Source organism: Natrix helvetica (genome assembly GCF_964273705.1).
Source record: "Natrix helvetica genome assembly, chromosome: Z".
NCBI lineage: Eukaryota > Metazoa > Chordata > Lepidosauria > Squamata > Natricidae > Natrix > Natrix helvetica.
The window spans coordinates 89,112,620-89,140,273 of NC_138554.1; the positions used below are offsets into that span (position 1 = coordinate 89,112,620).

At 36.3% G+C, this 27,654-nt stretch overlaps 1 protein-coding gene across 1 annotated transcript; it reads left to right on the forward strand.

Moving 5' to 3' along the window:
• The first annotated feature begins 923 nt into the window (after window positions 1–923).
• Window positions 924–26,106, forward strand: DYNC1LI1 (dynein cytoplasmic 1 light intermediate chain 1). The gene is made up of 13 exons (XM_081971090.1): window positions 924–1,474; window positions 1,774–1,847; window positions 6,882–6,998; window positions 7,932–8,162; window positions 15,536–15,702; window positions 16,140–16,233; window positions 17,634–17,769; window positions 18,217–18,328; window positions 20,125–20,184; window positions 20,297–20,341; window positions 21,585–21,705; window positions 21,905–22,066; window positions 24,225–26,106. Exons 1-13 carry the CDS (start codon window positions 1,314–1,316, stop codon window positions 24,335–24,337), a joined length of 1,593 nt encoding a protein of 530 aa, XP_081827216.1. The 5' UTR covers window positions 924–1,313; the 3' UTR covers window positions 24,338–26,106.
• The last annotated feature ends 1,548 nt before the right edge of the window (window positions 26,107–27,654 follow it).

Consider the following 27,654-nt stretch of genomic DNA (forward strand, 5'->3'; position numbering starts at 1 on the left):
GAGATATATTCCCAGATAAATATTTTTCAATGTTTTTTATGTCTATTGAGAAGTGGAGTTTGCTCAAAGACGTCGGTTACAATTTAGTCTTTCACTAAAGAAGTAGCGAATGCATAACACTTTAAAAAGAAAAATATGCATTTATGCTGAAAGATCTTCCTGAGTTTAAGGCCAGATATTATATACAGAAAACTTTGTCTACCATTTATTCTTCTCTAACCTAAAATAAATTTCCCATTTCAAAGATATTTTCGGGAAATGGTCTGCTTGCACTGAATTCCATACAAATATATGAATTGAATCCCTACTCCATTCGTATTGTGCTAGGAGCAGAGATCAATTTGAAAGAAACTTTTACTTCCGCTCATAAAAACTGTATTGTCTTAATAAACCTATTAAATGTTTTACAGTATATGTCAGGTGTAACATAGTTCCTTTTTTAAGACCAGATGTTGCAACTGACAGTGATGACCTGAACAGTTTTCTCTTTGAAGAATGTCATTGGTTATCGAAGAATTTTGCTTGCAACTATGTAGTTGCAAAATGCTTTTTGTGTTCTCTGCCTTTACTGACTTGATTTATACCCAATATGGTGTCTGCCAGTACTCATTGCTTAAATGGGGTCTTGTCTCTAACCCATGTGACTGTGGTGCTTCTCGATAAAATATCCACCACATTGTGTCCAAATGTCCATCAAGAGCCTACACTGGCCCAATGTCTGATTTTTTCAAAATAGATCACCTTGTCCTTGAATGGATAGGTGGACTGGACATTAACATTCGAACTATTCTAAGTCCATGTATTTGCCATATTAATAAACTGACTTGAGTTGGCTCAGGTGACCTGTCATGGGCGTGGCTGCTAATGAGTGGCTGTGGGTGAGGTGAGTGATTATCACCGTAATAGAGCATTTGCAAGTGACGTGTTAAACGACCTTTTCCCTTTTGCTTTTCGTCATCGATGTATAATACCTACGGGCCGTGAAAAGAGGATAGAGAGGGAAAGAGAGGAACCAGAGAAAGCAGACAAAACGAAGCGACAGCGAGAATTAAGGAGGCGTCAAGGAAGAGACCGCATGCAAGCGCTTAGGGAGCCCTCCCTGTCCTCTCGCCTCGGCCCCCAACATCCGGGTTTTTGGCCACGCTGCTGATACTGTTGTTTCCGCTCGCTCTAGTGGCTCGCTGCCTCTCCATTGAAGAAAAGGCGACGAGGGCGCCGGCAGAAAGGGCTATTCCCATAGAGCGGCAGGAGGGGGATCCAGGCGTGTCTCCTCCTCCCCGCTGGTGTTGTGAGTGTGCGTGCGCGCAGCGAAAATGGCGGCGGTGGTGGGAGGGCGAGCCGGCTCCTTTCGTTCCTCTTCTTCGGCAAGGATGAGCTCGGACTACGCAGCTCCCGCCGCCGCCCTCGGCACAACTAACAGCAGCGGTGCAAACACGCGCGCCGGGGTGGACGAGGACGATGGACATAATCTTTGGTAATTGAACCCGTCCCCCCTCTTCCTCGCCGACTCCAGATCGCTCCTCTCTTCTCAATCGCCCAGCAACTGCCCCCGCGTCGCTCATCCTCATTGATTCCATTTTTGGGGGGCTGGGGGCCTCGCCGGGAGATTCCTCCGCCATGTTAGCGTCGTCCCAATCCCTTGTGCTCTGCCCAGGAAAGATCTGTCTTTCCTCCCGCATCCTTCGCCCACCACTGCTGTCGCGCCGTGACAGGAGTGTATCCTTTTCTTCCCGGGCTTTGCCTATCCTCACGGTTCTCCTTGTTTCGCGGCAGGTCCTGCATTCTCAGCGAGGTGTCCACTCGTTCCCGATCTAAATTGCCTTCTGGGAAAAACGTCGTGCTGTTGGGTGAGTGGTCCCTTTCTTCTATTTCCTGCTTATTCTTCCCTTTGATTATTCTCTTTCCTTATTCATCAGGGGGCTGGACCGCTTCACGCTTCCTTTAGAGCGCCGCTTGTGTCGAAGGGAGAGGTCTCGTCCTCCTCCTCCTCCTCCCCTCACAAGATAGAATAGATTTTCTTGCAAATGCATAACTGGAGAATGTTTTTCTTCCTTAACCAATAGTATGTATGAAATAAGCTGTTAACACTTTTTTGTGGTCTTCATATATGTCTTGATTAGGAAGCTGAGCAAAAAACCTTTGAATATTTGTCTAAAACCTGTCAAATATGTTTGATGAATGATTTATCAGTATTATGCTTTAATACGTAAGCATATGCTTTAATGCTGTTGTCTGATATTTGAAGTTGTCAAGATTTATTCAAACCATGTCCTAAAGTCTTAGAACAATTAGTGTTATTTACTGATGGAAGTTTTCTATTTTCATGCAGTAAACCTGTTTCTTGAAATACAAACTTGGATATCAAGAATGTGTAAGCCCCTTCTGGGTTAGCTTTCAAATAGCTACTTTAAATAGTTTATAGGTTAGTTAATTTAAGTTATAGAAATGATAGATAATGATAGATAAAAATATCTACTGTAAAGATGTATGACACAGATCACTTGGGCTTCTACTGTATTTTTCGCACTTTAAGGCACTCCAGTACATAAGACGCACTTAGCTTTGGGGGAGGAAAACAAGGGGGAAAAAATCTGTCTCTGCCTCCAGAAATTTGCCTCCTTGCAGCAAACATCAAACAGCCTGATCAGCTTCAGCACAGCCTGATTTAGCATGAGCAGCTGATTGGTGGTTGGATCTGCCTCCTGGAATACCACCGACCAGCTGTTCCAGGCTGAGGGGATCAATGCCAGTCATCGCTGCTGCCTATCACTGCCTCCATGCACCCCATTTCCGGCCTCTGCGCATCCCGTTTTTGGCCTCCGTTCAACCCATTTTCAACCTGTTCCACAGACGTTTCTACCCACTTTGGGTGTGGGGGAATGCATCTTATACACCAAAAAATATTGTTCAAATTGATTTGACAACAATATGAAAGTGACTTTTCAAAAATAATTATTTCCCAAACTAGCATTCAGAATATATGGTTGTATATAAAAGATAATTCTCAACTTATGATAGGTTGCTTGACAAATATTCAGAGTTATAATGGACCTTACCAGGCCTATTTACAACTTGCATTCAAAGTTCTCTCAAAGATAACATTTTGGATGCTTGGCAACTGGCCTGCATTTATAGTCATTTGCGGCATCCTGCTATTTATTACAGTTTTTTTTCCAGAAACCAGGATTAGTTCTGGTTTCCAGCAAAACAGCCATTGCTTGTTCTAACCATCATAGTGCTTGTTTTACAACTATTTGCCTAACAACTGCCACAAAAGTCATAAAATCGGGCACATGATGATCCACCTAATGACCAGCTTAGGATCATACATTCCAGGATCAGCTATAGAAGTAATGGAAGTTAAGCAGTGGTGGGTTCCAGGCCCAACGTCCTCCACATGAAAGCGTGCACAACACGCACATGCGTCTTAGTGACGCCTCCCCGACACTCCAGTTGCTCGGCGGAGCATCGCACGGGCTGTACGTTCCATGTGTGTGCGTGGAAGTGCCGAAGGGTTTAAAGACAGGTAAGGAGGGTGGGTGGCCTCTGGAGCACCATACTGGAACAGTACCCAGTGCTGCGGGCAGGCTCCAGTGCGCCTGTACCGGGGCATACCACCTGCAACCCACCACTGAAGTTAAGGTACTGTCTGTACTGGTCAGGTCTGATCCAGCTTAGCTTTTGAAGTTCACCAATACATTCTATAGTCATCTACTGGACATGAAAGTTGGATAATACTACAATATCTCTGTATTGTTTAATGAAATAGTAACAAAATAAGGTATTTGATTGTTTAATCCAAAATTTTAAGAATCTATAATTTTGCCTCCAGTGCTGTATTACACAGAACATGTTATTGAGGCATGATCGGTAAACTACTTTAGTATATGAGTGGAAGTTATGCTTTGTAGACTACTAGGTTTATTTTCCCAGGAATAAGAACTTTAGTGATTAAGGCACCAGAAACCAGGAGACTAGAGTTCTAATTCTACCTTAATCATAAAAACTGGATGGGTAACTTTGGACCAGTCCCTCTCTCTCAACCCAGCTCACCTCACAGGGTTGTTATTGAAGGGAAAATAGGTGGAGAAAGAGTACCTCATCATATTGAATTACTTATAAAAATAAAAGTAGCAACATACTGTGCGCTAGCTTTCCATAACCTTGTAACAATGAAGTTCTTTTAATTTGTCAAATTAATTCAAGTTCTCCATCCCGAGCAACATTATTTATAATTCTCAGTACTGTTTATAACTCCAATATGTTTCCATCAGTACTGCCTCTTTTTTACTGTTCTTATACAACAATGATCATCTTACCTCTGATCACTATTGCTGATCTTTCCATGAATAGTTTTGTGGCACATTATTACTTGTTAAATATCTATGACTATTACGTACCTTGCAACATAAGGATATCACTTTTTGTTTCAGATGGCTAAAGGCCATCTATGATATTGGAGTCAGATATGTGATTATATAATTTCCCCATTTTGGAAGGACTATCTCTCTTCTCAAATATCACTTAATCGTCATTAGCAATGACTGTAAGGCTTATTCAATTTTCCACAACCTTAGTATCATTAAAATATTAATAACAACAATAACACTGACCCTGACAAAAACCACCATCAATTGCAAAACACAACTTTACTTGGAACAGCTTAGATCCTAGAACAGTAGCTTTGACATTATTGAACAACAACATCTGCCTATCTGAAGTCCTTGGGAAGGATTCGAACGGTAGATAAAAATGCAAAATCTGGCTAAACATCTGACTGATTATGCAACAAACTATGACAACAATATCCCAGGCTTAATTTATTAATTGAACTTTAATAACTCATAACTCTTCCAAATGTTGCTGTCAAACTTGTAGTTTTTAATGTAATAAAAAAATACAGTTTGACAGTTGCATGATGTCAAATATCAATGTTCTGGGAGACCTGAACCACACTTCAGAGGCTACATCAAATTGGACTTAAGATGCTGTTTCTTCTGTAACAAATGGATGCTAGTCCTGGCTGATGGAAATAAAAGATAGGTTTTTTTTTCATTGTATATTAAAATAAATTACGATGTGAGGTGAATAGGTGAATCTTCACCTATTGACCTTGCTTATTGGACATTGGCAGGGAAGGTTACAAATGTTGATCACATGACTACAAGACAGGGCCACTGTTATAAATACATGCCAATGGCTAAGCGCCCAAATTTTGATCATATGACCATGGGGATGCTGCAATGGTCATAAACATAAAAACCAGTCACAAATCACTTTTTCAGTGCTATTGTAACTTTACACAGTAAATGAATGGCTGTAAATCAAGGACTATCTGTAATGACAAAGTACTAATGCAGGGTTCCCCAGTCTGTGGCTCCTGGCCCATTACTGGGCCGTGGCCCATTTGCAACCAGGCCACTCGCAGCCCCACTCATGCAAGTAGCCCGTGCCTGCAGCCCTAATCATGCTTCTTTCTTGCATGAGTGTAGCTGCGTGTGTATATATGCTGGCCTGCCGCTTGCATGGCCCAGTTTTCCCTCTCCCACCGCCAGCAGGGCTGCCAAGCTGCATGCTCCCAATGCTCCAAAAGCAGAGCAGATACTGAGTGGGTCAAGTGTGTCAGTTGACTCACCAAGGCTGCCAATCCGCTTTTGGAGCGTTGGGGAGCCTCTTGAGTATGAGACTATGCCCCCAAAGATTTCACTTCTCCATGCTAAAAGCTTTGGAAATGGACAAAGGACTTTGGGGGAGTAATCTCATTCGGCTTTAGGCTTTCCATCCCTTTGCAAAGGTTTTGGCATGGAGCAGCCTGAAGGAGCCAAGACTGCCCCTCAAAGTCTTCTCTTTTGCGTGTGTGGAGCTACATGTGTGTGCCCCGGCCTGCGCTTGTGTGGCCCAGTTCACTTCCCCCACATCCAGGCAGCCAAATAGCAAAGTTGGACCACCCGTCCTAGATAATTTTTTAATGTCTTTGCTGAATTTAACAAAAACTGCTGCAGATAAAGAAGTTTTTTACACTTCTATGTCTGCAGAAGTGTGCACTTTTTACAGAAGTTACATATACTGTTGATATATAGTGTTATATTGTTAGTTTGTTTTAAATCAATTTATTTAACTATGTTATTTTTGGCTAATGCAAATTTGATTTTAATTGTTTCATATTCTATCCCATAGGCTTATTTTATGAATTGTACTCTAAAAGATAAATTATAAATATTTATCAAATAAATGACTATGCCATGCAGGAATAAGCTACTTGACAAAAATTAGTTTAAAATCATTATCACCTCTTTATATTTGATATTTTATCTCTGTGTTAGATAGTCTTACTTGACATTCTGAGAAATGTACAAATCCTTATATTGTACATTAATTTCCTAATTTCATCCTCTTCAGCACCAGTGGTTGGGGCATAGACTTGGACTACTTTAATATTGAATGGTTTGCCTTGGATTCAAATTGAGATCATTCTATCATTTTGGGGGATTGTATCCCAGTTTTGCTTTTCCTACTCTTTTATTGACTCTTAAGGCTACTCCATTTCTTCTAAGAGATTCTTGCCCGCAGTAGTATATCTGATTGCTGATTCTAAGATGTCGATGTTCAGTCTTGTCATCTCTTGTTTGACCACATCCAGCTTGCCTTGATTCATGGATTTTACATTTGCGGATTCCTATGGAGTATAGATCTTTACAGCATTGGACTTTCCTTTCACAACTGGATACATCCACAGCTGAGCGTCCTTTCAGTTTTGGCCCAGCCGCTTCACTCTTTCTGACACTACTAGTACTAGCCCTCTGCTCTTCCCCAGTAGCATATTGGTCACCTCCCTGAGGGAACTGTTAATAAATGCTCAACTTTTGTTTTTTTAAATGTAGGTGAAGATGGAGCAGGTAAAACTAGCTTAATTGGAAAACTTCAGGGAATTGAGGAATACAAGAAAGGAAGAGGAATGGAATATCTGTACCTAACTGTTCATGATGAAGATAGAGATGGTAAGTACATTTCAGACATGAATATGGTATATTGTTACTTGGGGCACATTGCAGTATTTTAAAATGTGTGTCATCTTCATTAATCAACAACTACTAAATAAAATATCCCTTAGTACAGGGGTCCCCAGGCCACAGTCTACTACCAGGCTGTGGCCTGTTTAGAACTGAGCCACATGAGCGACTGGCTGACACACACACGCAACAGATCAATTTGGCAAGCAGCAGACCAGTCTGCATGCATGCTTGGAGCTCAATTTGTGTTAGCTCAATTCCCATGCCAGGCTGCCCAGCCATAAACGTCAGGGACTATCTATGGGAGTTGGTAGGCAAGAAAAAAAGTGAATTTTGGTAGAATGGTTTACACTATAGAAAACACAATGACTGGTTGAGAGTAACTATATAAGATAAGAAATGTTCATTATCTTTAATGACTGCTACTTGCTATTTTTTCTACTCTCAAAAGCACTTCTATAGCCTATCTCTATCATTTTCCCATCATTTCTAATCATTTCCCCAACTGTTTAGCTTTTATACTGAGCATTACATTAAAGAGTGTCATTCCCTCAACTCCAATATTTCTTACTTGCTTTTATTTTGTTTTTTCCTGCTTTGCCTGTTTTTTCTCTTAAAACATGACCATGGTTCAAAATCACCTGATATTTTGCAGATTTGTATACTTCTGCTAACAAAACAAAAACTATTTCGTTGTGAATCATAAGGAAGTTTTTAGTTTCAGCTACTTAAATATATATTTGATCAGATAAGAATTCAGAACCTATTTTTAATGAAAGGTGCTACCATGTTTTCTTTCATAAGAAACTTTTTAGATATTTGCTATTAAAATTCAGTGTAATCATAATTGTGCTGTATAGATCTATGATCTATTCTTTTCATTTATATTAATGAGCTATTCGACTTTTGCTTTGTTTCTAGATCAGACAAGATGCAATATATGGATTTTAGATGGTGATCTGTACCATAAAGACCTGCTCAAATTTGCAATAGACGCCACATCTCTAAAGGATACTTTAATTATGCTGGTAGTAGATATGTCTAAACCGTGGACTGCTTTAGATTCATTACAAAAGTGGGCAAGCGTTGTAAGAGAACATATTGACAAATTAAAAATTCCTCCTGAAGAAATGAAAGAAATGGAGCAAAAAGGTAAGTATTATAGAAACATTTATTTATTACATGTTGGAAAATTATCTATAGCTTTATCTTAATTATAAAGGCATCTTTTTCCATTTGGAAAATATTAGCTATTATAACTGTCAATCTTCTCTATCAAAGCAATTCTAATGATGACTTTAGATCTTGCATCCATTTTATGCTAAAAACTAATTGGAGGAGACCTTATCCTAAGAGGCAATATAAATATATTTTAATTAAAAAATAATTATTTTTAATATTTTATATTGGCCTTATTAATATATTTATATTTTCACTGCAATTGAAAACACTACCAGGTCATTATGTATGAGATTATTATTACTAGAAATAGTACGTTTAGCATATAAACAATTCAATTTAATATGCTTGAAATAGTTTTCATTATAAAGCTATAGAATTAGTATATCTCTTCAAAATATACTAGTTAATTGAATTTTGTTTTAAAAAATCTTTAAATACATACCTACATATATACATATATACATACATACATACATTCACCTGTGTGTTCTAAAAATTGTCATTTTGGAAATGCAATTGGTTCAAAATATCTGAAAATAAACATTATCAAAATATACTTCTGATATTAGCAGCCTTCTCCATAATTGATGAACTCCATTGTTACTCAGAGATGTGATTTTTCCATTATATCCACTAAATCCTACTTTTAATATAAATAAGAACTTGTTATATAAAAAAGATGTTGTAGTATCTTTTTTTACTAAATCAGCTTTGATGTGCTGCAAATCAAAAAACAAAACTTTGGTGCTCTTCATATGTTTAGCATATAAATTATTAATGATGCTGGTTGAGTGATAGAAGCTTGAACTGTTTTAAGATACTCCTAGAGAGTTATTTTGCACTTGAATATGCAGGTTATTCCTAATCTATGAGTTATAGGATAGTAGATAACTTTTTGAATTACTGTATTTTTCGGAGTATAAGACTCACCATTTTCTCCCTCCAAAAAGAGGGTGAAAATCTGGGTGCGTCTTATGCACTGATTACAGCATTTTTGGCCTCCCAAAATCCTCCCCTATACATCCCGTTTTTCACAAAAATGGACGCGCATAGAGTTTGGGAGGCCTTTGGCTTCTGTATATAGGGCAAAAACTAGTGAAAACAGGCCCGTTTTTCACAAAAACGGATGTTTTTGCCCTTCCAAGCCCCCAGGAGCACTCTGCAGGCCTCCCAAACCCTCTGCACACCCCATTTTTTGCTCATTTTTGCCCTCCCCAGTCCACAAGAGAGCACTACAGGTTTCCCAAACTCTCTGCATGCCTCATTTCTTTGTTTAAAAAAATGGGCCTGTTTTTGCCAAAAACGGGCTCATTTTTCACTTCTCAACACCCTCCCCCCATGTCATGTTTTTGCCTTTCCTGGCCCCCAGTAGCACTTTTCAGGCCTCCCAAACTCTGTATGCCCCATTTTCCACAAAAAAACAGGGCATACAGTGGGTTTGGGAGGCCTGCAGAGTGCTCCTTGGGGGCCAGGGAAGGCAAAAATGGGTTTTTTAAAATTTACCTCTTTAAAATTTTTGTGCGTCTTATATGCATGAAATAGTCCGAAAAATACGGAATGGGTTTTTTTAAGCAATAGATCCTTCAATTCAAAAGTCTATTTCTCTAAATTGAGTATATATGTATGTATGTATTTGTTTGCTTATTTATTTATTTATACCTCATATTTCTTAACTTAATTTTCTTTTTAAATTAATGCTTAATTTTAATTAGGGCTATTAGTACTTTGAAAATGATTTGTTTTTCTTAATCATTTTAACTGAAACATTTTACAATAATAAAAAATACAAACTAAGAAAAAAAATAGAAATAGAAAGAATAAAAAATTCAAAGAAAGAAAAAAAAATTAAATAAAGAAAAAGAAAAGAAATATTTAAAGATGTGATTTCTGATCTTCATCACCAGTGCAGGTAGTCCTCAATTTATTACCATAATTGAGCTTGGAGTTAAGTTGTAAATTGTTGTGGTCATAAGTTGAGACATCACATGACTAGACTCATTTTTTTCAGCATTTTTGCACAGTTGTTAAGCAAATAACGCAGTCATTAAGTGAACACCATGGTTGTTAAACAAATCCATTTTACCCACTGGGCATTTTTGCCAGAAACCAAAAATTGGAAACTAGCAAAGAATGTTAAAAATCACACTAATATGATCACAGGGGACACCATAGAGCACCGTGAACATGAGCAAGTTGCCATGCACCCAAATTGCTGTCGTGATAATGGGGGTTGTATTGCAGCCATTGTAATTTTAAAATCAGTACTTTTGAAATGATCTGTTGTAACCTTGAATAGTCACTAAGTGATCAGGCATAAATCGAGGACTACCCATATAAACAAATTTAGGAACGCTTCATCTATCAGGTTATAAACAAATATCTCTTCTTCTAACCCATACTGGATTTATATGCAAATCTATATATCCTCAACTTTTCAAACCTGCTGTCAAAAAAAAGGGTTATTGGAGCTTTATAGTAATATGTCTTATTTTAACCTTGGTCAAACAAACCAATTTTATATTTTTTCAGTTTATTTCTAATAATCTTAATCTTTTAATTCATTCAGATATTTTGTAGGATTTGATTTTGTTTTGTTTTTTACCATCTCAAAGCTTCTTTGAGGCTTTAGCAAACCTTTTTCATAAATCCAATAAAAAGTCATTATCCAGATAATTCTCTTAGTTTATCATTTGTATTTCCACTTTAATTTTCTAAACTTTAACCCAATTTTGGGGAGTTACAATTTCTTTTGTACCAATAGAAAATCTGTCCAGGTCATTCTCCTAGGCGTTGCTTGGAGTGTCCAAGCATGGGTTAACTTCAGCTTGCTGCCCAAAGAGTGAGTTCAAAGTTTGTGTAGCAGTTCATTGAAGGGTCTTACGACCTCCTACTGACGGACAATAACGCCACCAAGGCCTATGTCAATCACCAGGGCGAAACTTGATCAAAGGCCCTGATGTCAGAGGCAGAAGCCCTGGGACAGTGGGCAGAGCGCCACCTCCAGTCCATAAGGACGGACCACATTTCGGGGGAAGAGAACGTGACAGCGGACTGGCTCAGCAGAATGACCATCAGCAATTCAGAATGCCGGCTTTATCTGTTTCACCAACTGACCCAGAGGTTCAGACTTCCGACGGGAAACCTGTTCGCCAGTCCCAAGAACACACACCTCCCCCAGTTCTTTTCAAGATTCCAATGCTCCAGCGCAGAAGGAACAGACCTCTTCGATGCCGCTGGCCTCCCAGCCTGTTATACATGTTTCTGCCCCTCCCACTGATACCTCAGGTGATCAGGAAGATCTTGCTGGAGGGCACCAAAGTACTGCTAGTCGCCCCGCACTGGCCAAGGAGGTCCTGGTTCACCAACTTTGTCAGCCTGTCAGTGAACCAAGCACTGGCGCATACCTCAGGAGCAAATCTCCCTCAGCCAAGGGGCCATCCCACAGCGTCAATGGCTTCAGTTAGCCGTTTGGTGCTTGAGGGGGACCACCTGAAGCGGGACAGCTTCTCTGACAAGGTCATCCATACCATCCAGGTGACCTTCTACTGTGCAGATCTATGACACAACTTGGGCTATCTTCTCCTCTTAGTGTCAGTTCCATCACATCAATGCCACAGCAGTGACAATTCCACAAATTCTGGACTTCCTCCAGGAGGGGTTGGACAAAGGCCTCGGCCCCAACACCCTTCGGAGACAGACAGCAGCCCTAGCCACCATCTTGTCCCGAGACGATTCTCAACCGCTCAGCAGACACCCAAGGGTTCGCAGTTTCCTAAAGAGGGCTGCCAACCTATACCCTCTGACGGTACACCGTTACCCAACTTGGGACTTATCGGTTGTATTGCAGGCCTTAACATCGGCGCCATTCAAACCAATTCGCTCTTTTAGCCTACAACATTTGTCATTCAAAACCGCCTTTCTCATATCCATCACTTCAGCATGCAGAATTTTGGAGCTAGCTGCGCTCTCCATTAGGGAGGACCTTTGTATTATACATTCGGACAGAGTAATTCTGTGATTGGATCCAGCATTTCTACCAAAAATTAACAGCTTATTCCACAGAACACGGTTTCTGCCCACACCCCAGTCATCCCAGGGAGCTCATCTGGCACAAATTGGATGTGCACCGCGCTGTGCAGGTATACAAAAAGAGGACAGCTTCCTTTTGCAAGTCAGAATCATTCTTCATATCATTCCAGCCCAGCTTCATGGGCAGGAAGGTATCATCTTTCACTATAGAATGTTGGCTGTGCGCTTTCATCAAGCTGGCTTACAAGCAACAATCCAGACCTGTTCCTCCTCTATAACAGCACACTCCACGAGGAGTGCTACGACTACGGCCACCTCGGCTACTCAAGCGCCTATTGAAGAGACCTGCAGGGCGGCTACCTGGTCCTCACTGTCACCATTCCTTTGGAATTACAGACTGCACTCCTTTGCCTCTGCAGAGGCTTCATTTGGAAGGAGAGTTTTACAGCGAGTCCTCGCAGCTCCTGCTAACCAGGACATTCCTTCTTCCCGCCCTGGGACTACATAGCTTGGGTATGTCCCATGCTTGGATACTCTAAGCAGTGCCTAGGAGAATGACCGTTGGCTTACCTGAATAGTTGTTCTCTAGGTGCTGCGGGAGTGTCCAACCCCGCCTTGGGGTCAGCTACGGGTGCATGAATTATCACCTTCATGGCATACACCTTACTCCTTACAGCATCCTTCTAGGTCTCATTCCTTTGTTTTTTAAACTGAGCCTCTAAAGGGAGCAGGAGGCATGGCTACACAAACTTTGAACTCAGTCCTTGGGCAGCAAGCTGAAGTTAACCGATGCTTGGACACTCCCGCAGCGCCTAGAGAACGACCATTCAGGTAAGCCAACGGTCATTTTCTTGGCTTGTCATTTGTGTTTTACTTTAGTTCCCTTTTTATTATCCAATATTTATGATTCTAATATTTCTTCACTAGGCAAAATTTGTTTCACATATATCATCCTTCATTAACATCTCTCCATAGAAACAGACATCATTGCTGACATTGTAGTTACTAATTTCTGATCCCATTCTTCAAAACCCTTCTAAAATAGATACTTCAAATGTCATCTTTTGTGTCATTTTATAAATCCCAGTACTAACCAAAGCCAAAAGACAAGCTAATAAGAGTAATTTAAATTCCAGATTGAAATAGAGCAATAATAAGACACATCCAATCATATGAATGAATGCTGCAGCCCCTGAATTATACCTTGACCAGCAGTTATCACATCCATCAATTCCTTAATTTTCTCATTCATCACATTAGCCTTGTACCTAGGACAGAAAAAAAAAGCTGGGGAAACAGAGACTATATTTACACTCTAGGTCTTATCCTAAATATAGAATTTTGTAATCAATGGCCTCAGGATTTTTAAAAAAGTTAAAATAATACACATTTAAATCAGTATCAGGAAGCACCCTAAGAAAAATCTAACTTAATTTTATTTGTATAACAATTTAAAGATGATCCAAGATAATACTATGAAAGATACACTGTAGTTGAAGCCTTAACTATTTTTAGGTTGTAACAATATAAGAAAGCTCATTTCAGTACTAAAGGTTTTTTAATTATCTATTATACCTAAACATTTTAATGAAATAATTATACTGACTTCATGCAGTATTTCTGAGACTAAATTCTTAGGTGCAATGTCTCACTGAAACATTGTGAATGTAAACTAGATAACCTTCTACACTGAAAAATCCTCAGAATGGATATTTTGTAAGGTGTAAGCAAAGAATGATTTTTTAAATTGCCTGTCACTACGTTATTTTGTTTGTCTACTTGAGCCTCTATTATAAGTTATACTGTAGAGAAGTTTTTCTTATCAGCAATGATTTATTGCGCATGCTTCTTAACACGTTTCTATATACATCACACATTCCAGAAACTTCTTCCCTTTTGATCTTTGTTCGTCTTCAAGAAGGCGGACAACATTTGTTCTTGCCAAAATGTAAAAATTAGATAGATTTGTTTTATTTCTGTTTTCTTATTTTTGTATTAAAGTTTGTTTTCATTAGAACATGTTCTTGGGTTTTATTTTATTTTTCGCTTCTTGATGATATGCTGTTTGGAAAAGCTGTCGATTCCAAGACCTCATTAGTTCAGGGTGAAATTTCCCCTGACATTGCCCTCTTCTTTTTTTTTTTTTAAAAAAAAGCTGGTGTTTATATTTGCCTTTATTATCTATTTCCAGTTGTTTTATTATGCAGTACTCAGATTTTTTTTATAGATTGCGACTTGTGCTTAAAAACTTGGTTATATATATGAGCCGTGGTGGCACAGTGATTAGAATGCTAACTTACTGCCCACTGCCAGGAGTTTGCTTCTGACCAGCTCAAGGTCAACTCAGCCTTCCATCCTTCCTTTCAAATGAGGACCCAGATTGTTATTGGACTCCGTAAACTGCTTAAAGAATGGTATAAAACACAGTGAGATCATATATAAGTCTAGGGGCTATTGCTATATAATATTTCTCAGGTGCCTATTAATTAGTTTTCTTTAACAAATTGGAATGAATAACAATATTCTCTGGAAAAAAGGCAAACATAATTGAAAAGTATATACAGCCCTTGACTTACAGCCTCAATTGAGACCAAAATCTTGGCATGGCCACGAGTAGTGACTGCCGGAACCCACCCCTGCTGCATTGCTTCTCTTGAGGCTTCTGAGGCACACCATGCTTTTACCTTATTCTGCTACCACTCTAGCCAGGAAAATCCTGCTCCGATTTTGACTCCTCTTGTCTGTGGACTGGCTGAAAGAGTTGCCTGTCAAAGGAATTTATCTCCCTACCTGCTTGGGTTTTAGCTATTCATGCAAGTCCAGAGCTGAAATCCTTGCAAACAGCTTTTTTTAGTCAGGCCACAGAGTAAAAGGATTCCCTGCCAAAGGTTTTCAGCTCCATAGCTGCTTGGATTGCTGAAAACCCAGCAGGAATAAATTTGAAATCCTTTACCAGGCAACTCTTTCAGCCAGCCCAGAAGAGCAGAGGGAGTCCTCTTGGAAGATGCATCAGCTTGCAATCTTCGCTGCCAGCTTCCTCACTGATATTCTGGAGAATTGAGCGGAGAGGATTGCAAGCAATGATTACATGGCAACCTCTCGTGAATATGAACAAGTTGTCAAACGTTCAGATATTGATAGAGATGTGACATTTTACCGGCTGTAGAACACCCCTCCCTGGGCCATTGTTATTTGAACTATAGTTAGGGGAACAGTAATAAGTGAAGGACTACCTGTAATATTTCTGATAAAAATGCAAAGTTTAGGGAGAAAATAATTTATTTTTCATTTATTTTTCTCTTCTTTTTTTTCAGTCATTAGAGATTTCCAAGAATATACAGAACCAGAAGATTTTCCAGCTTCTCCACAAAGGAGAAATACTTCATCACAAGAAGACAAAGATGATAGTGTTATTTTACCTCTGGGTGCAGATACACTAACGTGTAACTTAGGCATTCCTGTTGTAGTAGTTTGTACAAAGGTTTGTTCCATTAAAGCTATATGTCTTCAAATAATTTAATTAAACCTTTAAGTTAATTGGTTCATTAACACTCTTTAAGATAAACTAATATATTGCTTTTTTTAAAAAATCTTATTTTTAGTCATTTCTTATCTTTTTTACTTTCAATATATTGTAAACTGATAAATATGAAGATTATATGTGTTTGCATGTAGGCATGAAATGTATTTTAGATTGATGCTAATTATGATTTTGGAAACAATAGAAATCCAGTATATTAATGTAAATATTGTATACTATTTTATACATTGGAAATTCCTAGACATGCAGGTAAAAATAAATTTCTACATTAAACTCAGCTATCTATATTAGCTCAACTATTTATAACTATTTATACCCCTACCGCAATATTCTACATTAACCTCAACCACAACAATAATTATTTTACTTATTTCTAGTGTGATGCCATTAACCTTCTGGAAAAAGAACACGATTACAGAGACGAACACTTTGACTTTATTCAGTCAAATATCCGACAATTTTGTTTACAGTGTATCCTTTATGAGATATACCTAGCATTAATTTTCAATTTAGATTATTGTAGAGGTTATTCTATGCTCTCAAACCTCTACTGAAATAAAAAAAAAGATTAAGGTGATAAGATTATTCTATCTTGATTTTATAGACTGAAATGTCAATAAATGTTTCACCTTTATATAGCCTTTGTTCTTACTTCCTTTCCAAACAATCAAACCAGGAGTTACCTTTTAATCATCTTATACAGAAAAATTGTTGAATAATCATTTGAGGTTGGTCTTATTTATGTTCATTCTAAAGTTAAACGCTATCAAGTCTTGTGTAAGAAAAACAGGAAACTATTAATTAAAATATTTAATTGCCTATGTCATAAAAGAAGGAATAAAAGGTCTATATGAGTGGCCAGATGGATTTTTCTTGTTTTATTGGTATACTGTACACATTAAGTACAAGTAAATACTGGCAATATTTATTTAGTGTCCACAATTGGAATCAGCAACTTAGTCGTTAAGTAAGTACTAAAATAAATTATCATCCTACTTCAGCTTTCTTTTGCTTTAAAAATCTGAGAAGATTGTAAATGCAAAAATTGGTCTCAAAATTACTTTTTCATCATAATTTCATGCCATAATTCCAAACAGACACTATATGGGGCACTCATACTATCCATATGATAAAAACATATAATACTATCTACCGTATTTTTTCGGAGTATAAAACTCACCTTTTTCCCTTAAAAAAGAGGCTGAAAATCTATGTGCGTCTTATTGAATACAGCATTTTTTTGCCTCCAGAAACCCCGCCCCCTTCACCAAAATGGCCGTGCATAGCCTTATGGAGGCTTTCAGAGAGCTCCTGGGGGCTGGGGAGGGCAGAAATGAGCAAAAAACGGACCATTTTTGCTCAATTTTCCCCCCAACCCCAGGAACACATTATAAGCTTCCTAAAGGCTATCCAATGTCCTTTTTTTTTTTTGCTTGCTTTTGCCCCCCCCCCCCCCAGGAGCACTCTACAAGCCTCCTAAAGGCTATCCAATGTCCTTTTTTTTTTGCTTGCTTTTGGCCCACCCCACCCCCCCAGGAGCACGCCTCCTAAAGGCTAGCCATGCCCTTTTTTGGGAAAAAAAAATAGGCCATTTTCACGAAAAACAGACCGTTTTGGAGAGATTGTCAGAGTGCAAAAACTTTTTTTTAAATTTGCCTCTTCAAAGCCTTGGTACGTCTTATACTCTGAAAAATGCGATATATGATAAAACTTTTAAAAACAAAATATTAAATTGTTAGATTTGGCACAATTATGGAACTATAGATTTTTAAACTTGGTGAATATTGGTATATCTTTAAGAAGGTAATATTTTCAAAGTATGTAGATTTGCAAAAATGAAAATGTAGGATTTTCTTTAACAAATAATTCAGATGGTGCAGCACTTATTTACACTTCAGTAAAAGAGAATAAGAATATTGATTTAGTTTATAAATATATTGTCCAGAAATTGTATGGATTTCCTTTCAACATACCTCCTATTGTTGTGGAAAAAGATGCAGTATTTATGTAAGTTATTTAGTAATAGGATTTCTGTACAATTCGTTCTTTAAAATATTGTTGCTTATTTTCTATTTTTTCAATGAGTTTTCTATTTAGATTTCCAATTGCTGAAATTGAAAAAAAAATTAGATTCACTGGGTGGAGAACTTTAAAATAAAAGAACACTTTTCTTGTCACACTGAAACCTCCCATTTTTGTCCTATACATTTTAAAAGACTTCTAAATGAAGTATTTCATTGCTCTATTTTTTCTAAGAGGGGAAAGTATATTCAAAATAGTAATAAATAAATTCTCTCTTTGTGCATTTGTGTGTGAATTTTTACTGTTAATTTTTTATTTTAAATTTCAAAAGAGACTCCATAAATTTAATATGAAAAGAATAGGTATTTTTGTATGGCAGAGAATGAAAAGTGAACAATTGAAATCTCTGGTGTGATAGAGTTTTGCTTTCAGTCCTACAGGGTGGGACAATGAAAAAAAGATAGGAATATTACATGAGAACTTTCAGATTTTAAAAGTCACTGACAACTTTGAAGATATTGTAATAAAGCCACCTGTCAGAAAGGTAATTCCTTACATAATTAAAAGTCATATTACTATATTGTATATTGTGTAGTATATTGGTTTATTTGCAATCTTAGAAAATCTTAAATAATGTATGACCTGCTATTTAAAATAAAACAGATTTCTTGGTTGTAATATGAATCAGACTTAGAAATAATTATGATTTAATAAGTTAAATTTTAATTTCCCTAGTTAGTCTGGTTTCCTCTTTACAGTACTGGTCTTTTTTAAAAACTTGCTGAAAACCCAGCTGTTTTAGAGACACTTTTCCATCTTTATTTTTGTATATTCTACTTTCTTGATATTCTGTTTTTATTTGTTTATTGTTATTTTTACTTACGAATGTTGAGTTTTTAGATTGTACTGCGGGTATCTTAACTGTATTAATTATTCTATGTAAGCTAAAGAAATCTTTTTGAATTGCAAGAGGATAGAAATACGTGAAATCAATCTATCCATCAATCATTCAATCAATCCATAGCCGTGGTATCAAAAGTAGGAATATCATTTGTAACTACATTTTCAGTAGGGTATAAAATTGATGTTATAAAATGTCATAAATTTTGCTTATAAGATTGTTTCAGAGGGATTTTCTCATCTTTTAATTTAGGATATATTATACATTTGTTTTTAAATAGTTATTTCTCCTGTTGTTAACATGATATCTGTTGGTTGCCTTGATATGCTTAAAATACAAAGGCTATCATAACTTAGCACATATCTTTATAAATAAATAAAAATAAACATTTTCAGGATGCTGCATGTGAGTTCAAGAGCATAATTGTTGCTTTACGTGGATCAGAAAACTAAGAAGACAGCATTATTTATAATTGTTTTTCAAGAATAAATTTTAAGAAAAAATCATTTTTCTTATCAAAATCCTACATTGTTAATGTAAATGTCATTTCAGATAAATGAATGAATTTCTGTTTGACAAAGAAATGAAGCTTGTCAAATAATATTGGATGTATGTTACCCAGAGTTGGTTTTAGATTCTGGCTTTACAAAAATTTTAATAAATACATAAATCAAATAGTATTCTTGATTTATATTATAAGAATATATAGGTTATGTAGGTTCCTTGAACCATATCAACTAAAACTGATATTCAAAAAAGTAACATTACAAATAACCATACAAAAAGCACTTGGACTGCTAGGAAAAGGCAGAGAGCTGTATTTCTGCATTAGTGCCACAGAAGTATGGAAGTCTTCTTGGATGCTATTCTTGAATGTTTATAGTCATTAGCTTAGTGCTTAACTCCAATACTATTCTTTATTTATTTATTAGATTTTAATACCACCTTCATTATTTTTATAATAGTGCTTAAACAGAAAAATTAATAATGCAGTCTTATGGAGCTTTCTTGTGTGTTAGGTATATTTTTCTTCTAATAGCCCAGCCACTCATAATCTTTTAAGAAGCTCATAACATAGCATGTACTGAAGAGATTCTCTCATTTCTGTCCAGTGTATAAAATCTATGAATATGAAAGTTCTTATTTTATACAAAATACCCAATGATGTTTTGGTTATTTGTAAATTTATATGATACCTTGATAAGATTCTTAGCAATTGGAACTTGCAAAACCACTGTCTTGAGAAATTCATCCCAGAGTTATAAATATTTTATAAGTAACAACAAGATAAGAGATTCTTTAGAAGATTTAAATGGTTAAATGAGGCCTAGGCTATTTAAAAATTTCAAAGGTCACAATAATGCTGGGAGGATGGCTTTCTGAAATTTATGTGTCTCCTATTTTGCTAGATTCATTTTAATAAGTTTTTATTGTTACAGTTTGTACATGAAAAGGAAATAGTAGCAGAAGATGATCAAGTATTTCTTATGAAGCAACAGGTATCTGTACTTTTCATAGTCATTAAAATGTATTTTAATTTGAATTAACTTTAATATATATTTAATGTTTATGAAATTCTTATGCTGTTGCATGTTTGATTGTGTTTTTTAGACTCTGTTAGCCAAACAGCCACCTTCTACAACTGGACGGCCAGTGGTTAGTAAAAAAAAAACTTTCTAGTATTAATACTTTACAGATGTTTTGTTCTAATGTGGTAGAGTGATACATTTCTAATAATATTTTACTGTTTCTGCATCTTCAACTTTTTGCTTCTTTTAGACTATATATATTCTCTAACAACATACCTAACTTTTTTTCAATTCAGTGGGACTTAAGAGTGAATTGTTCTGTCAAACTGTATGCCCTATCTTTTGTTCATTTCATTTTTTTAACTCTTTGTATCAACATTAATCAATGAAATTGGTTGATAAATATCTTTACTTGCTTTTAATATAACTAAGCTTGATTAAAAGTCGTTTCTAAACTTTCCTTACCAGATCTCTCTTCAAACTTGACAAAGTTTTGGTACCAAAAAATAAAGGCTTTATAGCACTCAATGGGAAACCCATCTAATCGTGGTGTTTTACCTTTCGCCATTTTTTAAATTACTGGTTTAATCTCTACCTCAGAGAGTGGAGGAAATAATAGTTATTTTGGGGTATTATTAAATGTGGTAGATTAATTTTATTTTAAAAGGCCTCTATGTCTTCATTTATCTTCTGGTTTACTATATCATTCTGGATCACTTTTTATTCTAAAAAATAACCCCAGAACATCACTTATGAGAAAATTAACTCCATTTTTTTAGATTTTGAGGACATGAGATATAGGACAAATTGAGATGTTTCACAATGTTTTGCCCATGTTGCGAATATTATTCAGTGTTAATGGTGGAAGTTAATATTCAATCAATCGCTCGATTTTTTATTTGGTCAAGACCGGCAGAGAAGTTTATAATGAACCTCATGTTTAATATAAGTATTATATTAAAAGGTTTTCCTAATCAGTTGAAGTATGTTCATCAGTCTATTCTTGTTCATTCTATCAATCTATATGCCTTAAATTACAATCTCATTTTCTTTTTTGTATTTGCATACAGTGTCCCCCTTTTCCTAATTTTTGTTAACACATCTGATAAAAAAGTTAATTTAGAAAACTTATTTTATACGAAAAAGGAAGGAATTGATTATTTTCATTCTTTCAAATTGCTAACCTGAAATGAAATGCCATTTATTCTAATCCTTTATAGATAAACTGATTCAAAACTATAGTCTTAAGAGGGTTTCCCCCCCCCTATAGGTAGCTAATCTAAGTAGAATATTTTAAACATTTTAACATTTTCCAGATGGTCTTATGTCCACGAGATAAGAGATTTACATTAGGTTCATGTTCTGTGTAGGACACCTCACAAAGGGTCCCTGGAGGATCACCCAGGATACAAAACAGATCTGTAACCTCCAATGTTACCAGTGTTACATCCATCCCTGCTGGATCTAAAAAAATAGATCCTAGTATGAAAGGTAAAACACTGAAGATATTATTAATTTATTGTAATTGTTTGGGATTTTGATTTTATACTCAGTTGATGAGGCAAGCCTTTATATATAATTGACATTTATTTAGTTATGTTTGTATCCATTGTATAACAACATTTTAATATGCTTAAACATTTCAAATTAAGCTACAATATATTATCACTGTGTCATGGAAATTTTTCAGCTGGAGCCACAAGCGAGGGAGTATTGGCAAACTTCTTCAACAGTTTGCTGAGTAAGAAAACTGGATCACCTGGTGGATCCAGTAACATTGGTAGTCCAGGAGGAATAGGAGGCACTGGAAGTGGTAGCAATGGTAATCTGCCACCATCTGCAAAGAAGTCAGGTAAGAATTTTAGCTGAATTGAATTTAGATTAACTAAAGTCATATTAAATACTCAATCAACTACTGTAAATACAGCATAAAAACTTATATAATGATTTAACATTTAAGTTTAGTGATTTGTATTTTGGCTGATTTCCTCATTGTTACAAATAATCTAATGTACAAGCTTATAAATCCTTCTACAGAGCTTTAACTCTGACTCTTTTTGCCTATAACTTTTGAATTTATTAAAGTTTTAAACATGTTTTATGGGAAACGCTTACTGCACATGGTTTTGGCAAAACAAAAAAGATTGGTTGGTTGGTTGGTTGATTTGTAAAATTTATTAGGCGCCATCTTACCACAAAGTAACTCTGGGTGGCTTATGATCTTAAAAAGATAAGAACTATATACATATCCTTGACTTACAATGGCAATTGCGCCCCAAATTTCTGTTGCTAAGACATTTGTTAAGTGAGTTTTGCCCCACCTTATCATCTTTCTTGCCGCAGTTGTTAAATTAATAATTGTAGTTGTTAAATTAGTAACTCAGTTGTTAAGTAAATCTGGTTTCCCTATTGATTTTGCTTTTGAAAAAATTCCAAAAGATGGTCACATGACCCTGGGACATTGCAAGCATCATAAATATGAGTCAGTTGCCAAGCATCTGAATTTTGATCACATGACCATGAGGATGCTGCAACGCTCATTAGTGTGAAAAACGGTAATGTCACTTTTTTCAGTCCCATCGTAATTTTGAACAGTCACTAAACAAACTGTTGTAAGTCGACAACTACTTGTACAAAAATAAAAGACATAAATATAAGACTGTAAAAGATCCAAACACTGCACCCCAATTAAAATTGGGGAAGCTGTAAGTAGGATGGGGAACAGATGGGATCTATTATTAATCTATCACCCCTCTCCATTGTAAGATTCTCGCATTGGAGCCCCAAGTTAACTTGCAAAGCCAGGTTTTTAGGCTCTTATGGAAGGTCAGGAGGATTGGAGTCGACCTCAGTCGCAGGGACAATATGTTCCAAAGGACAGGCACACACTAATTTCCTATTTCTGTTTTCTCCAAGTCAAATTATAAAGACTGTTTAGATGCAATTATGACAGAGAGAGATACGCTATGGCAGGGCTGTCAAACTTGTGACTTGCAGTCCAGATGCGTCATATGCTGGCCATGCCCACACCTGGTTTAGCGAAGGGGGGAAAGTCATGGTATGTCATGTGACAACGCCATGATGATGTGAGTTTGACACCCCTGCACTATGGCATGGCAAACAGACATCAAGACAGATAATGTATTATCTTTGTAACAGTAAAAATACTATTGCTAATACTCCAATATCTTTATTGATTGTTCAGTATTTTTCCATGCTCTGCAATGATTATTTCTACAGCATACGCAGATATTTGTGTCTCTTATTTTTCTTTTGTGTGTTAATGGGAATGAGTGAGGTATTGTTCATCTTTACAGACAGTTTCCCTCTCCTTCAGTTTAGAATACATATATGTATGTTTTCTTATAGTATTTTGAAGGTAAATTGATAGAAAGTATAGGAAATTATTGTAACCAGTGCATTCTTTCCTAATATATAAGTATAGACATGCTATTTGTGATACTAATTATTTACAGATTTTATGGAATATCTTTTCTTCTCAGACTTGTCCTAAGACTTTACCAATTCTTCCTTGTTAATTTCCCATTCCATAATTGGAAATGAGAGATTAAAAATCATCTCATACTGCAAGATTGTATACTTCAAATGTTCTCACCACAATTTTTACCTTAACATTATAAAAGATTGCGGATAGTATCTTAGAGATGAAATTGGTTTTTAAGAATATAGTAAGATAAATTGTTCAATAGAACATGGCTATCAGAACACAACTTTGGGAAAGCAATTTGTTTCACCAAAGAAATTTGGGGGGGGGGGACCTAATGCACCTCAAAGAAACCAGATAAAGAAACTGTTGTTACAAGATTATGTTTATGAAAGTAAGTCCACAACATGTATTTTCAATCTGAAAAAAATATGTGAAATGCATTTTAGTATTAGTTAAAAATATGTAGCAGCAGTAATATCAAATTCTGTAATAAAAACATACTTCACATACAATGCTTGAATGGAAAATTATTTTTAAAATTATTGCTTCTTTTTTTTTATAGGGCAAAAGCCTGTTTTGACTGATGTTCAAGCTGAATTGGATAGAATCTCACAAAAACCAGATTTGGTTTCTCCAACCACATCTACACCCCCCACAGAAGGTGGGGCATCTTGAAGTCATCAAATATAGCCATTTATTCATTTTTATGGGATTATTTAATTGACCCTGCCTCTTCATCCAATGTCTGGAACTGGAAAACTGAAATACTTTCAGAAAAGGACAAACAGATAATATCTGTTGTATTGCTGAACATTATAAATGGGAATTTGCATAGATAAAATCATTATACAATGTAATACTACTATTCACAAGTCAGTGTGACATTCAAATATGCTTATTCCTTAAAGTCAGTGCCATTTTCTAAATTTGAAGGTGTCTACTTAATCATTTGAAATCATAAAGCTGCTTGGAGAGTTGGCAAAATGATATGCAAGAAACACAGGCACTTAATTTATATTGAACTCTCATTTTAACTTAACTCAGTTTTACAAATCCTCTTGGGGAAGGATCTAACTTTGTTGGAGAAAGGTTAACCAACTATTGTTCTGTAGCACACTGTCAATAAACTAACTCAAATGTTAACATTGTTTGGAATATGACTTCAGATTATGCTGATCTCATTTGAAATCCAACTGCATTACACTGTTTGAATTAAGTACTGCAGTATTGAGGATTCATTTCAAATTATTGGCATGGGAACTTTGGGATTCTAAATTTCTGAAAAATAAATAAAAAGTACATGTGAACATTATTCTCAAATTAATAAAAATAACATCCTTAGATTTGTTCCACATTTAATGCCTTAATATTCATTTTTGTTGTTTAGGTAGAAATCTCATTTAAAATCTTCCATACACATTTCAGCATGTTTTTGTAGTGCCTATTTCTTTGCTTTTGGGAAAGTCACATCTTTCTCTTTGTATCCCATCTTTATTATATTTACAAATAATTCAAAGCAACAAACATATCCAATACCTTCCATCTCTTATTTTCCCCACAACAACCACCTATTAAGTGGATTGGGCTGAGAGAGAGTGACTGGCCCAAAGTTATCTACCTGGCTTTCATGGCTAAGACAAGACTCGAACTCACAATCTCCTGCTTTCTAGCCTGGTGCCTTAACAACTAAGCAAACTGACCAAACCGCTCTTTTAGTTTAATAAATTAAATTCTAATAAGTTGTCTTCTAGACTGTTTATTAGGTTTTGGTGGTCTTGTACAGTATAAACGTTCTCTGAATACTATATGTCAGTGATGGTGAACCTATGGCACGTGTGCCAGAAGTGGCACGCAGAGCCATCTCTCTGGGCATCCCAGCCGTCGCCCATTGCTCTTCCGGGTTCTGGCATGCACATGCATGCTGCAGCTGGTCTTCGCGCACGTGGGAGCACTGGAAACTGGAAGAGCAGCTCCCTGGTGCGCATGCACCCACTGGCCAGCTGGTCTTTGCTCGCGCATGTATGCCAGAAACCGGAAGACAGGTGACCGGTTCACATGCACATGCTGGAAATTGGGTCAGCTTCCTAATGTGCACATGCATGCCAGGAAACTGCTCTTTTGGTTCCCGGCACTCCTGTGTGTGCATGCGGAGGAGCTGTTTTTGCGGTTTCTGGTGCTCCCCTGCACGCATGCATGCACTCCCCTTTTGGTACTCAGTGCCGAAAAGGTTCGCCAACACTGCTATATGTTCATCCATAAGCTTTTAAGCATCTCCTTTGGATTCCTCCTTCCTCAAACAATGTCTCATGAAATTCTACTGCCTTTTACAAGTAATAATGCAATACAGTATTTATGGTTTATGTTTAACAAATTCAAAGCATACTTAAATAATTACATGATTGCACAACTCGGGTCATTGGCCAGTATGTCAGCAAGGGAAGAAAAACATAGATCTTCACATACCATTGTAATAAAAATGAAAGCACTATTTTAAAATTTTAAAAAAAATTAAGGTCTCTTTTGAAAATGTAATCAATTTGAAGGGGTTTTCTTGACATTTCTAAGAACACTTAAAAAATCATTTGTCAATGTAAGCTTTTTTTACTTTTGTTTTTTAAAGATTGATGAAGTAAACTTAAACTACAATTGTTTTACATCATTAAGATCTAACTGCTAAAAGAAGACTTATTCCAACAAGGAACATATTTGCAGAAGATTCTTTAGAGAAGTTTTCTTCAGTTAAATAATGAAATACATTAAATAAATTGATCCTTTGAATGGAATAAATACAGTATAAACATTTGGTGTGCATTTAAGATATACACAAGTTTATACTCTGATGAAGTAAGAAATATAGCTTTCCAGGCATTTATATATTAAAAGTTGAATTATTTGTGTTTAACTTTATTATTTGTTTTAATTTATAACAAAGTTTATAGAAAAGACAGGACTTGGTGGCTAAGATTCTGGGGTTGTCTACTGGAAAGTGGGCAATTCAAGTCCCAAGCACTACACGATGGGGTAAACAGAATTTGTGTGCAGATAGTCCTTGAGTTTAGTGACCAAAATTACAACAGCACTGAAAAAAGGAATATGACATGACCATTGCAGCATCCCCGTTGTCACATGATCAAAATTTGGACACTTGGCAACTGGCATTCAGGAAAATTGCAGTGTCCCGAGGTCATGTGATCACCTTTTGTGACCTGATAAAGTCAACAGGGAAGCCAGATTCATTTAACAACTACAGTAATTCACTTAACTAACAAAGATCATAAAAAAGTACCAGCAGATATATTTTCCATGCTATGTGCTCGTATATTTAATTAAATAAATTTTAATAGGAAAAAATCTAAAAAGGCAAAGACAGATCAGAAGTTGTGTTAATGAAACCTCACAAGGAGGGGAAGATCTTGATTAAGAAGCAGCCGTATTAAAAAAAAATGAAAATAAAAGTAGATAACATTAAAATGAAGTGGCTTAATTTTTATATACAGTGCATTCATAAAGTATTCAGATTCCCTTCACTTGTCAATTTTGTTATGCTCTAGCCTGATTCTACAGATGTTGAAATTTATTTTTTTCTCATTAATCTACACTCATTACCCCATAATGACAAAGGGAAAACAAAATTTTAGAAATGTCTGTAAATTTATTAAAAAGAAAAAAAACGAAATATCACATTGGCATAAGTATTCAGACCCTTTGCAACAATACATGAAATTTATCTCAGGTGCCTCCCATTTCTCTTGATTTTTACTGACATATTTCTATACCTTGAATGTCTACCTGTGGTAAATTAAATTGATGGGACATGATTTGGAATGGAGCATGCCTCTCTAGAAGGCCTCACAGCTGACAATGCGCACTGTACCAGAGCAAAAGCCATGAGGTCAAAGGAACTGCCTGCAGAGCTCAGGGGCAGAATTATTACAAGTCACAGATCTGGGGAGGCTACAATAAAATTTCTGCTGCATTGAGGGTTCCTAAGA